The sequence below is a fragment of the Peromyscus californicus genome, unplaced genomic scaffold (assembly GCF_007827085.1).
Source record: "Peromyscus californicus insignis strain IS unplaced genomic scaffold, ASM782708v3 Scaffold_4__1_contigs__length_199733344, whole genome shotgun sequence".
Classification (NCBI taxonomy): Eukaryota; Metazoa; Chordata; class Mammalia; order Rodentia; family Cricetidae; genus Peromyscus; species Peromyscus californicus.
This window is the reverse complement of record NW_026294562.1, coordinates 90,746,174-90,759,731: the sequence shown is the minus strand read 5'-3', so window position 1 is coordinate 90,759,731 and position 13,558 is coordinate 90,746,174. Positions and strand designations below refer to the sequence as shown.

Sequence of the window (13,558 nt, the reverse complement as noted above, 5' to 3'; positions counted from 1 at the left end):
TCAAAAAAGCTTCCCTCAGTATCAATGGCAGCTGCCCCATAGCTGCATAAATGAGGTTCCCTTTCATTTAACCATCCACATTCTGTCTACTTTGGGGGTCCTGAGACTTCAAGGCAATGGACAGCTCAGACAAAATTATATACAGCTGGGAAAGAGTAGGAAAGAGTGACTAGATCTCAAGTAAGGTCTCCTGACCCTCCCACTCCCTCCTCCCATGAGGAACCCTCAACAAGCTGGATCTGGAATGTATTCATTCCAGCAATGTGGGCAATCCCAGCTGTTCTCATGAAGATGGTAATGGCTCTTAGGCTCAAAGGACAGACTTCCACAGCCTGGCTATCCCTTCTCGGTCCCTATGAATATGATAAAGTTCTCCCTTCTGTTCGCCTTCCTGACCTCTTGGCAAGGAGTGGTCTGAGCTCCAACATTTGTGTGGGCCCATTTCAATGTCAAGAGCAAAAGGACTTCAAGCTTCAGAGCCTGTTAACTTTGTTCCCACTTTGCGCTAGCCTATGGGCCACCGGTGAGTCCGAAGAGCTGGGAGCTCAGGCAGGACATCTGCCTTCGATCCACTGCATCCCCAGGGTCCTGTTGCACTCCATTCTGTTCCATGACTCACTGCCTGCAGGAGGCAGCAGAACTGGGACCACTCAGACTTCAAGCTGGAGACTACTTGTTTCTTCACTGTGCCTCACATCTTTCTGTGGCCTTTGCTTTTCTTGTCATTGAGAAGATGGCCTTGGGACTAGAGAGATGGCTCAGTGGGTAAGCACCCCTGCTACTTCTGCAAAGGATGAGTTTGGTTCCCAACATCTACATGGCAGCGTATAAACATCTGTAGTAACTTCAGCTCTGTGGGATCTGTACCCTCTTCTGGCCTTTGTGGACCACAGGCATGCAGGTGCTGCATATACATACATACAAGCAAACACCCATACTCATGAAAATAAATAAAAATGAGAAAATAGTGTAATAGCTTTTGCATAGATGTACCCCGACTTTTCAGGCCTTTGAGCATAGACTCACTCTCCTCTTCCACAGAGGCCTGCAGGCTCTCAGTCTGAGCTCAAAGCTGCCAGGCATCTGGTCCCTATGCTGAGTGTAAGAGTGTAAGAGTTCTACAGGGTCCTGTTTCATCTCACCTGGAATCTACTAGTCTTGAAAGCCTTGGTAAAATTAGTACTCAAATGTTGCCAAGAGAGGATTTGGTCATCCTAAAGAAGATATCCACCTAGTCATATTCTGATGTATGGGATACTGGCATCACATGAGATGTCCATCCTTCTGCTTCTCAATGTCATGGCCAGAGGTCTTCAGTTGGATAGCAATCAGAATAGCAGCTGGCATTCCTTTGGGGTTTATTTTCTAGAGTTTATAGCTAGTCAGGCAAGTTGATAAAACTGAATTATACATAACCCCAAACCATTTCTTTGTGGAAGTATTTTTAATATGCAAGTATTCACCAAATCTCAGGAGTGCCATTTAAAATGACAACAGCTAGCATTTGAGTGCTTGCTTTTCATTGGCTCAGGATCTATGACCAACTTCCAAGTATGGTGTCATTTAAACCTCTGACAATACTGTGAGATTCATTCCATCACCCTTTGGACACTAAGGAGGCAAGGCCACTGCCACAGATGGCATACACTGGGTATAGGGTTTTGTCCTTGAACTGGCTGAATCTGGACTCCACGTTTTTGTTTTGTTTTGTTTTTGTGTGTTTTTTTTTTTTTTTTTTTTACCAATGGGCAAATATGGTATGATATTTTGTTTGTGTTCTGACAAATAAAGCTTGCCTGGAGATCAGAGGGTGGAGCTAGCCACTAGTTAACCATAGAGGTCAGGCAGTGGTGGCCCACACCTTTAATCCCAGCATTTGGGAGGAACAAGTAGGAAGGTCAGGAGTTCAAGGCCACCCTGGGCTACAGGAGATTGACCCAGTCTAAAAGAGAAACAGAGCTGAGTGCACACCTTTAATCCCAGCTCTAGGGAGGTGGAGACAGGATCTCGCCTTCCCCACCCCCCTTTGGTCTGAGGATTCGTAGAGGTAAGAAGTTTCTAGTGGTTGCTGCTCTGCTTCTCTGATCTTTCAGCTTTCACCTTCAATATCTGTCTCTGGGTTTTTATTGATTAAGACTAATTAGGATTGTGCTTCAGGCAAAGCTGTAGGAGTGTTTGCTAAGCCTTCCACAATTTGAATATTAACTATTATAGTCTAACTCGGGTTATAGTTGGTAAGCTGTTGGTTTAAACAGATTTAATGGGGGGTCCGCTATGTACAGAACTGGGGTGCAGTGTCCCTTGTGATTCCTTGAGCTCTTCTGGAGCCCCTGCTCTCCTGGACATTGCATATGAATAAGTGGGAAACGCAGGCCTAAAGTGTCTGGTATCAAGTTTCTAGATAGTAGCTTCATACTCATCTACACATTGGATCTCTTCAAGGAACTTTAAAAATGACCCATGCCGGGCCTCAGTTCTCAGAGATTCCAGTTTAGTAAGAATGGAGTCCAGGCATTAATGATGTTTAAATAATTGTTGGGGGTCAGGACACTTCTTTGTATTTCATGTACAAAGTTGTAAGCCAGGTGTGGTGGCAATATGTTTTATCCTAGTACTTAGGAGGCAGAGGTAGGTGGATGTATGTGTGTTCAACCAGGTCTACATATCAAATTGCAGGCTAGCCTGAGCTGCATAGTGAGACCCTGTCTCTGAAATGACAAACCACATAAGGTCTTGTAACACATCAGGGGAAGAAAGAGTGTCCTTTATCAGTAGATGACTTAATACAATTTGAGCTTTTTGTTTCTTTGTTCTCAATTGACCTATGCTTTTTTTTCTTACTGTCCCTGTTTGGCCATGGAGAGTCTTTACTCACGGCCCTAACTTTGCACTCAACTGTGCTGACCAGCCCTTCACACGGAAGTTTTATATGGGTTCCTGTGTTGGCTGGTGACCCCGAGGCTCAGCACTCTCATTTCTGCCAGAAGGAAGGGAGTACCTCCTTGAAAAGCTGACAGTGCATTGTGGGTGATCGCGTTAGCAGCTGCAGTCATCTAAGGTTTACACTGTGGATAAGGAGCTGCAAAGGGTGTTGACGTCACTGTCGGGTGAGCCAGTGGAACTGGGTAATAGAATTGTCTCTTGGTTTGGTAGTTGACATTATCATGGTATCTTAGTGTACCTGAGGAGCTTTCTTGGGCGTTTCGGAAACGGTGTGACCTTGCCCATCAGTGACAATGGTTGTTTTCCTCTACTCTCTCATGTATCTTTTCAGAGGTGGGATTTCAAGATTCCCACTCGCTCTCCAGCTCACGCAGGTGAGTCCCTGTTCTGCCAAAGCATTTGTAATGGGAAGGTCTCCGCTGTTCTAAGAAAGCATTTGTAATGGGAAGGTCTCCGCTGTTCTAAGAAAGCATTTGTAATGGGAATGTCTCTGTTGTTCTCTTGCAGTACAACAAACACCTCTTCGTGCACATTGGACATGCCAACCATTCTTACAGTGACCCATTGCTTGAATCTGTGGACATTCGTCAGATATATGACAAATTTCCTGAAAAAAAAGGTGGCTTGAAGGAACTGTTTGGAAAAGGCCCTCAAAATGCCTTCTTCCTCGTAAAGTTCTGGGTGAGTAGACAATGGCTGTGATTTGGCTGGTTCCCGTGAGTGAGGTGCAGTACAGCCCGCTGTAGTTCCACACTGACTGGGTAGGTGGGCCCCAGAGCTTCCTCGTGGGGTGACTCATAGGTGGCTGGAGTCACAGTGCAAAACTTGAGACACTCTTCCCTTTCTGCTGCATTTCACCCCAGTAAGCCAAGTGACCTGTGACTTTGACTGGAGCATGGAACCTGGAGTCAGGATGAGTGGTGTGCCTCAAGGTTTTCTAAGTATCAGAGAGGCTACACGGTGCCTTCGCCAGTCATGGCTTCACTCCTGGGCCGGGGAAATGGCTCAGGCGATAACATGTCAGCCATACCAACACAGGGAGGGATCTGAGTATGATCTCCCACACCCGGGTCCAAAAGCCAGCTGTGGTAGCAAGCACCTGCCATCCCAGTGCTGAGGAGGGAGGATGGGAGGGTGCCTGGACTTCACTGGGCAGCCAGAGTAGCCTGCTTAGGCCAGTGTAAGCCTTTGTCTCAAAGAACTAAGCTGATGGCTCCTGAGGGACCACACCTGAGGGTGTGCTCTGGCTTGTACACACCAGAAAAGAAAGAACTCCATTCCTGCTTTCCCAGGCCGGGGGCCACTTGAATTATCCTCGGTGACCGGGCTTGCTGATGTGCCTTCACCACCTCTGAAAGATGCTCTATGTCCCTTTCCCTCTAGTGGTCAAGTGTGGGCCAGCGGCCTGCTGATAGGGCTGTCCGGGCTGTGATGTGTGGGTACTGAGTGGGGAGCACAGGAGACGAGCCACTAGTCCCCAGTCTACAAGAAGAGGCTTCAAGTGTTTGGGCTTCTCGCTGTGTCATTCAGGGCCCTCGATGACCTGCTTCCAAGGTGCTTTCCGCCTGGGTTTCGCAGGCCCCTTGGGCCTCCCTTCCCTTCCGTGTACTACACATCGTCACGCTCATCTAGATACCATTGTCTTGTCCTCTGCTGTCACCAGGCCAGCTACTTCCTCTCTCGGCACCTTCCTCACTAGAGCAGAGCATTGATTCCCCCCCCACACACACTCCTGTTTCATTTTGTGGTTAATCAGTCCCCATGCTGGGTCATAATTATTGGGACGTGTATTCAGCTCCCCTCTGGACTCTGACTGCCCCCAGGGGACCTTATTCACAGAGTGGCTTCCATTTATTGAGTGCCTGCTGCGCGCTAGGCGTGGGCTAAGTGCTTTACATGGATTTCATGCTCTAAGTGGAATTTGTCTCATATCCAACTAAGAAGGCAGGCCTGGGGATGACAAAGGACAAGCGGCTTCAGGCTGGGGACCTGGTGCTTGAAATCAGATCTGTCAATTTCAGTCCACCTCCCTGTGTCCAGGTGGCTTAACCCATGGGCCCCAGAGTTTGTCATCCTAAGACTCTCTATAATTGTGACACCAAGCATGTGTCCTAGAGGAAAAAGCCTGGCCAATGTGGGAACAAATGGATGGATGAGAGGAAAATGTATGTTTTAAATTCCTTGGGGGATTTGCACATTAAATTTACCCCACTTTTCCATCCTTCCTTGGGGACTAGGTTACCCTGATTAAGGCATCAGCGTTGAAACTTGGGTGGATGTAGCCAGCGTTAACATTTAGGGCAGCCTAAGAAAGCTGCACAGGCCACTTTGCTAAGCTGGTGGCTGCTCGGGATGGGTTAGAAGGTGACCACCTGCTGGGTCCCTCAGGATCCTGCATGCCTGTTCGCTTTCATTCCGCAAGTTCTCCTGTATCGCAGCCTGGTTTTGAACTTGTTATGTCGCCAAGGATGATCCTGAACTTCTGAGCCTTCTGCCTTTCCCTCCAAGTGTTGGGATTGCAGGTATGCGTTACCACACCAGGGCTCCATGCATGCTAGGCTATGCCTACACCCTACCACCTGCGCTCTCCTGCCTGCCCTGCCCCAGTATCTTTTAATGGATTGATAAGATCACAACTGTACTTGTTAGAATTCTGAAGTGTGACTTGCCCTGATCTGTACCCTGCTGGTGGTGCTCACACCGGTGACGTAGCAGCAGTGTGCTCAAGGAGGTGACACGGTAGGACCCAAAGCTAAGGCTCTGCTCCTGAGATGCACCATCGTTGGGAAGTAGGACAAGTCAAGGCAACAAGTCCTGTGTGCGTCCGATTACACCGAGGACCTAGAGCACATGTTGGCAATGAACACACCGAGCCCATCTGGACATGGAAAAGTACAGACATTATTGCCAAAGATAAAGTTCAAGTTTGTAAAGGGAAACTAGAATTTTGGGAAATTTGTCCCTATTTCAGTGAACTTGCCAGGTGCCCAGTACCTAAAGGGCTTTCTGTTCTTCACAGTAACTGAAAGAACTCTGCTGGGAGACTGACAGATTTAATGCTGGAGAAGGCAACCTTGGTTGGTGTGAATTTGGATTGCTCACACACCAGAGCTAACCCTCGAGAAACTCTGGCTGAGGAGCTAGCTCAGTAAAGGGTTTGGCAAACAAGCATGAGGACCCCAGTTTGATGTCCAGTGCCTCTATAAAAAGCCACCTGTGGTGACATGCACTGTAATCCCAGTGTCAGGGAGGTAGAGACAGATGGATTCCTGGGGCAGACCAACCACTTAGCCCAGTCTACTTAGGGAGTTCTCAGCCAGTGAGAAACCTTTGACCCCAAATATGAGGTGAGGCCGGCTGGATGGCTCAGTGGGTAGAAGTGCATGCTGCCAAGCTCGATGAGCATGGTCGAAGGGAGAGAACCAACTCTCACCAGTTGTCTCCTGGCCTTCCCCCGTGTGCTGTCCTCCCAGAATAAACCAACAAACAAATAAATGTAATTAAAATAAGAAGACAAGGTGGGTGGCTTTTAATGGACAACACCAGAGGTTGTCCATTGGTCTTCTTGACACAGTACACACACACACACACACACACACACACACACACACACACACACACACACACACACATACATATACACACACACACATACATACACACACATACACATACATACACATACACACACATAAACACATACACATACACACACATACACATAAACACACACACATACACACACACACACACATACATATACACACACATAAACACACACATACACACATACACACGCACACATACATACATACACACACATACACACACATACACACAAACATAAACATACGTACACACACATACACACACACATACACACACACACATAAACACACACACACACAAAGAAAGTATGGCTTTTGTTGAAGAAAAATTGGTGTAATCACCTGAGTAACCTATTACAAATGTCAAACAGTGCTATTCCCACTTACTATTTGTTTGTTTGTTTGTTTGTTTGTTGAGGCAGATTCTCTGTAACTCAGGCTGGCCTCAAACTCAGAGATCAGACTGCCTCTGCCCCCAAGTGCTGGGATTAAAGATGTGTGCCAGCACCCTGGGCCTCCTTCTTACTACTATAAAAAATATAGGCGTGCTTAGCTGGGCCTGGTGGTGACCTGGGGCAGATCTCTAAATTTGAGTTCAGTCTAGTCTACAGAGAGAGTTCCATGTCAGCCAGGGTCTCGCAGGAAAAAAAAACCTTTTTCGAAAAAGCAAACAAAAAATCACACACACACACACACACACACACACACACACACACACACACATATGTATGCTCTGCATGCATGCTTAAATTTTAAAAGGTGTGTATTAGTATATAATTTATTTTTGGAGGCTACTATAAGGTAAGGTAAAAACTGTCTATGGTACAGAAGATAGATATGAACTATGAAAAACAAAAGCTGTGTTTTAAGCCTAAGAACGGTCCTTGAGTCAAGTTTGATAGTCCTATTGTCAAAGACAGGAAATGGGGTTTATACAAGTTAATAGGAAAGGATAAGATAATTAGAAGAGACCACTTTCACTACTTTCAAATTAAACAGCAGTGGATTTTAATGATGATAAGATTTCTTATAATTAACATTTTATTTGAATGTAAATTTATGTAGAAGGTGCTTGGACAGATTTTTATCTATCTATCTATCTATCTATCTATCTATCTATCTATTTTTGGCTTTGCTTCCAAAATTGCTCCTTTTACCCAGTGGATGAGTTGCTTTCCCTGAGGGGACCCTTGGGTCATGACTCTCCTGATAATGTCTCCTGATAAGGAGGCCTAGATAGCAGATGTGTGGCTGGTGGTGTACACACTTAGAATGTTACTCTATGAGCCCAGATACTTATCTGTTCTATTCAGATGTACAGGATTAAAATTGAGCACTTCCGTGAATATGATAGAAAACGTGACTCCTTCAGTACCACTGCTGGGAGTCCTTAACCTTTACGAGGAAATTCACTCGAACTGTTAGAACAGAGGAGGAAAGGCACTTTCAATCAGGCTGCGGTTTGGAGTCTCACTGGCTTCTGTAATGACTTGGTGAAGATGGGTTGCGCTCTTAGCATCTCTATCCTTGGGTATCAGCAGGTGCGTGCCGTTCACGATGCTTCAGAAGGTTTAACGCTCCCTTTGAAACAGCCTTTATATTAGTGATTCATTTAGCAGATTCTTTTCTTAGTGTGAATTCAGTAAATTACAACAGAGACCCCTGTGCCTAGCCACTCTCCCTTTTGCCTTTTTCTCAAATCAGGAGGACTCTTAATTTGCTCATTTGATTGCTGTTGAAATTCCATTTTCAGAGTGTCTGACCTGGGTTCAGTAAGGCAAGACAACCCGAGGTGTTTCCTAAGGAAAAATAACTGTGCTGCCATTTCACAGACCTACAACCAAAGCAAATGACAGAACCCAGAACGCCAGTGTGGGCACCTCAGGCAATGGAAGCTTAAGCTGTCATTGCCCAAGTGGACTGAGCTGGGCAGAATTAAGCCAAGTAATGATTCCAGAGGAAGTGAACCAAAATAAGGAATGTAGATGAAGCTAGTATCTTTGAGGGGATCTCAGATTTCTGCTTTCAATCCTAATAGTGCTCAAGAGTGTCAAATAGTCATGTAAAGAAAGCTGTATGTTTTCACCTTACAGCCCCAATCTACTCATAACAGGGTTTGATGTGATGAAACCTTATTCTTAAACTTAATTGTAGCAATGAGAAAGTAATATGACATTGTAGCTGGGGGCTGGAGAGATGGCTCATCTCCTAAGAGAGCCTGCTGCTCTTACAGAGGACCAGGGTTCATATCACAGCCCTTACATCAGGTGGCTCACAACCCTCTGTAGCTCTAGGAATCTGACACCCTCTTCTAGCCTCTGGGGACACTTGCACATACACATGTACACACATACACACAGAATAAATTGAATCTGCATACATGTGCATATATACACATGAATCTTTTCCTTTTATGTTTTTGAGAGGGAAACCTTACCAGGCTGGCTAGCCTGGAACTCATTATGTACACTAGGCTGCCCCTGAACTCAGAAATCCCCCTGACCTTTGCCTCCCAAGTGTTGGGATCAAAGGCCAACCCCAAAATACAACAATTCTTTTAAAAACTTGTAGTTGTACAGATATTATCTTGTTGCCAGGAATAAAATTTTTCAATGTACATTTAATACTTGTTTTCTTTCCAAATCATAAGTGGTTATATCTTAGAAACTAAGAGGTATATTACCCTATATTCTTAATAATGATTTTCTCTGTAATGTTCTTGGAGTTACATGCACTATAAATAAAGTATGTTAATGCTCACTTAATTTACATGTTTACTCTTTTTTTTTTTTTTTTTTGGTTTTGGTGTTTGAGACAGACTCTTTCCATAGGAGCTGGAGCTACAGGTGATTGTGAGGCACCCAATGTGGGTACTGGGATCTGAACTCAGGTCCTCTGGAAAAGCAGTATACGCCTTGGTTGTCCTGGAACTCACTATGTAGATCAGGCTGGCCTTGAACTCAAAAAATATCTACTTTCCTTTGTCTCTTAAGTGCTGGGATTAAAGGTGTGTGTGTACCACCATGCCTGAATAACCACTGTTTTAAGGAATTAAAACCATACAGATGTGAGAGAATTTTCTGAACCAGGAAAAGGGTGAGCAAGTTACCTCGCATGGGGGCAGCCTGTAGAACCCACCCAGAACCTCTTCATTTGGGAATTGTCTTGACCGCGCTGGGAGAACGCCTCTGCCAGTTGGCTGGCCAGTCCTCGACGGCTTTCCCTCATGGGTCACTGGGCTTAGTGTTTGCTAGCAGAACCCAGGACAGGGTACAGCCATTCCTGTGTGTGGCTGTTTAAACTTGATTGCTGTCCTGGAGCTGGCACTGAACAGCGGGGCATCAGGGTTGGGGTAGGTACTGACACACAGGGGCATTGCCCTTCCCACACTGGTTTTGGTTGTTGTCTGTAGTTCCAAGGCATTGTGTTAGCTAAGCGGACACTACCACTGAGCTACACCCCCAGCCTGGGGACTAGATGCTTAAAACTGATGAGCTAAGACCCTTAGCCACAGAGGAACCCTCTAATTTGTTGTGTGTCGACAGAGATCCAGTGTTAACTCTCTCCCTCACATTTCAAAGTAGGGTGGAGAGAGGGCTTGGAGGTTAAGAGTTAAGCCTATACTGCTTTTCCAGAGGACCTGAGTTCAGATCCCAGTACCCACATTGGGTGGCTCACAACAACCTGTAGCTCCAGCTCCTGTAGGTCAAACACCCCTGGCTCCCCAGGACACCTGGGCTCATGTACACAGACACACAAACACATAATCAAAAAGTAATAAAAATTAAAATCTTATGAAAGTAATACAAGTTAGTTACAAGTGGTTCAAGCAGATAAAGGACTACAGTTCAAAATGTGAGACAGCCTCTTGGTTCAATTTCCTGTCAGCCAAGTCTGTGAGCATTGTACATGGCTACAGTGTTTTTACTACAGAAAAGATTACTCACATGTATCCTCAGACCTCAGCTCCACCCCTTGCCTTCACCCTACCCCAGGGCTTTATAACATTTTCTTTTCTTTTCTCTTTTCTTGAGACAGGGTTTCTCTGTGTAGCTTTGGAGCAGCTTTGGAGCCTGTCCTGGAACTCACTCTGTAGACCAGGCTGGCCTTGAACTCACAGAGATCTGCCTGCCTCTTCCTCCTGAGTGCTGGGATTAAGGCATGCACCACCACTGCCCGGCTAACATTTTCTTACATCAGTCAGAATTTGAGGATAAGTCTTTATTAATTTTTGTTCTTTTTAGTAAAGAGGACTGGTTAGCATGAGTAGAATTACTGGGTGAGTAACTAACCAGTGCAGGCTTCCCACTTAAATTTAAATTCTAGTGCACGTGTCTCTGAGAGTGTTGGACCATTCCAGTACCCAAATTCTATGTGATGTTTATCTGCCGTGCAGATATTACTGGGTGGCCTATAGCTTCTTTACCTATAATTGTTATTTCACTGTGTGTAATTGGTTGCCTGGTGGTTGTTGTTTATTTAAGAAAGACATTTCATGTATGGAACCTCCAATCCAGGAAACAGTCCCATTTCCCGGGAAAGCAGCAGCATTCACACACCCGAAGAAGTGGGATCAGGCTGCCTCCACTGGGCGGGCACCCTGGACCCATTGTGTGACTCAGTTGGAAGGAAGGCACTGGCCTGTGTAGAGACTTCATGGGCCTGAGCCCCCGACTCTGCCACAGTCTGTAGTCTACAGAGGTCTTTACCTGGAGTGGGGTGATATTAATTGCATTTTTGTAAATGAATGCTGGTATTGGTGGGAAATTTGCAATGCAAACACAAGGCCTTTTCAAACTAGGCTTGTTGTAATTAGAGCAAGCTTTTAAGATTCTTTGAAGTACTAAATGTTGATGAAATTCAAATAGGGGTGTGCAATCTGCACAATAAAGGGGCCCTGGTGGTGTTTTTAAAAATCGTCTATTTTGTGGATGTAAATATATGCCATAATTAGTGGGAAGTAACTTGAAGAGCCGGGCTGGCTGAGTTTATTCCCGTTATTCTTATTTAAAACAGCTGTGGCCAGAGAGCTGCCTCTGTTTCTGTTGTGTTGGGCAGGGGCACAATGGCTCCAGTGAATGGATGCACTCAGGGGCCCACTTCCCTGCCTGCAGCTCCTTCCTTGTCCCCATAGGCAGCCTGTCTAACTGGAGAGGTGTCCAGCATCACCCCAGCCTCTCCTGCCCAGACCCAGAAGCATGTGGGGCTGGCTTCAGGGGTCTGGGCCAGAGTACAGATGCATGCAAATGAAGCAGGCTGGGAGGACTCTGGGGCTGCCAGCTTTCTCCAGACCCACCTTTCACCCACCCAGATAGGCTCAGTCTCATAGGGCCCTGTTGCCCTGTGCAGAGCAATTGTCCTTTGGCGCCTGTGGGAGCAGCTGGGAAGCCCACAAGGCGTGCCCTGCCTGGCCCAGCCTCACCATGTGGCAGGCCTGGACAGCTGCCCACAGCAGGGCCCAGCTCCTGGTGCCGTCTGCCAAGCAGCCAGATGCTGCCATTGGGAAAAAATTGCTTCACAATTTGAGATCTTGGTCCTTTGATCATGGCTTAGAGAGGATGCAGAGGAGCGATTCAAAGTGGTGGTTTGAAAACAGCCCATCCATCAGTGCCTATTACACTGGCTCTTTCGGGGACAGTCCTAGATGGTTGTCACTTTTGCAAGCTCATAATTCCTCCCCAGCCCTTCTGCACATTAAAGAATGATGGGAGATAAGTAGAAAGGGGGTGTCTACGGCCTGCCCCTGTCCCCTTATGTCCCTACCTTAGGGGTTCTCTCCTGCCATGGTCCAGCAAGCTTCTCTTCCTCAAGCTGTGGCACAGCCAAGCGTCCTTACGATGTGGACTGCCACTTCCCAGCCAGCATTGGCAGCATGGGCCTTTACCTCCTGCTCCTTTACCCCTGTGGCCGCAGGTTTTGCAGGAGCAGTTGCTCTGCTCTTGGCCTAGCCCTCCTTCCTGCCACCCTCTTCAGGATCTGGATCCCACACATCTGGACCAGACTTCATGTTTTCAAAGATGAAGTCTAGTCCAGGTGCATTTTTAATGTTTACCCAAAGTGGGCACCAAAAATAAATAAAGGCCATGGAAACAAACAGTGAGCCATAACCTTGAATAAATAGGCTATTGAGCAAAAGGACAGTGAGTAGAAACCATGCCTTAAAGGGTCTCATGTAGCAGAGGCTGGCCTTGAACTCCTGATCCACCTGCCTCTCCGTCTCATGTATGTAGATTACAGGCATGTGCCAGCACTCCTGGTTTCAGCCCTCTTCAGCATGAAGCCAAGTCCCCATGCATGCTGGTGGAGCTCCCTCCCACCTGAGTCACACCCCTAGCCCCAGGAGCACTTCCTGGTGCAATAGTTTGGTTGTTCTTCCTTTGACTTTCCAGAACTTGCCTGCAGATAGATCTTGGGGTCTTTAATCCACTCAAAGCGCGTTGGCCACTGTAGTACTTCTCAAATGTACTGCTTTTTCAAATGTAGTTGGACTTTATTTTGTGGGGACCTCCAGCCCCCAAATAATGACAGGGAGACTTCATATTAGTTATGAAAGCTTGGCCTTTAGTTTAGACTTGTTCCCAACTGGCTCTTTTTTTTTTTTTTTTCCTTTTTTCTTTTTGGTTTTTCGAGACAGGGTTTCTCTGTGTAGCTTTGGCGCCTTTCCTGGAACTCACTCTGTAGTTCAGGCTGGCCTCGAACGCACAGAGATCTGCCTGCCTCTGCCTCCCGAGTGTTGGGATTAAAGGTGTGTGCCACTACTGCCTGGCCCCGACTAGCTCTTATAGGTTAAATGAACCTGGTTTTATTAACCTGGATCTGCCGTGTGGCTTTTTTACCTCTCCGTCATTCTCTGGGTCCAACTTGGTCTGAGTCTAGCTGTCTCTGCCTCTTCTTCCCAGAGTCCTCTTTCCCCAGAAGTTCTGCCTGTTCTCTCCTGCCTAGCTATTGGCTATTTAGCTCTTAATTAAACCAATCAGAAGGTACCTTAGGCAGAGACACATCTTTAC

General features: G+C 46.4%; 1 protein-coding gene across 3 annotated transcripts in view; it reads left to right on the top strand.

Annotated features, from left to right (window-relative positions):
* Nucleotides 1-13,558, top strand: part of Tead1 (TEA domain transcription factor 1) — a 238,811-nt gene that overhangs the window by 202,969 nt on the left and 22,284 nt on the right. For all 3 annotated transcript variants that reach the window (XM_052761369.1, XM_052761370.1, XM_052761368.1), the window contains one exon: nt 3,451-3,624. In XM_052761369.1, the coding sequence (XP_052617329.1) occupies nt 3,451-3,624 (174 nt within the window). The remainder of the gene's footprint in view (nt 1-3,450; nt 3,625-13,558) is intronic.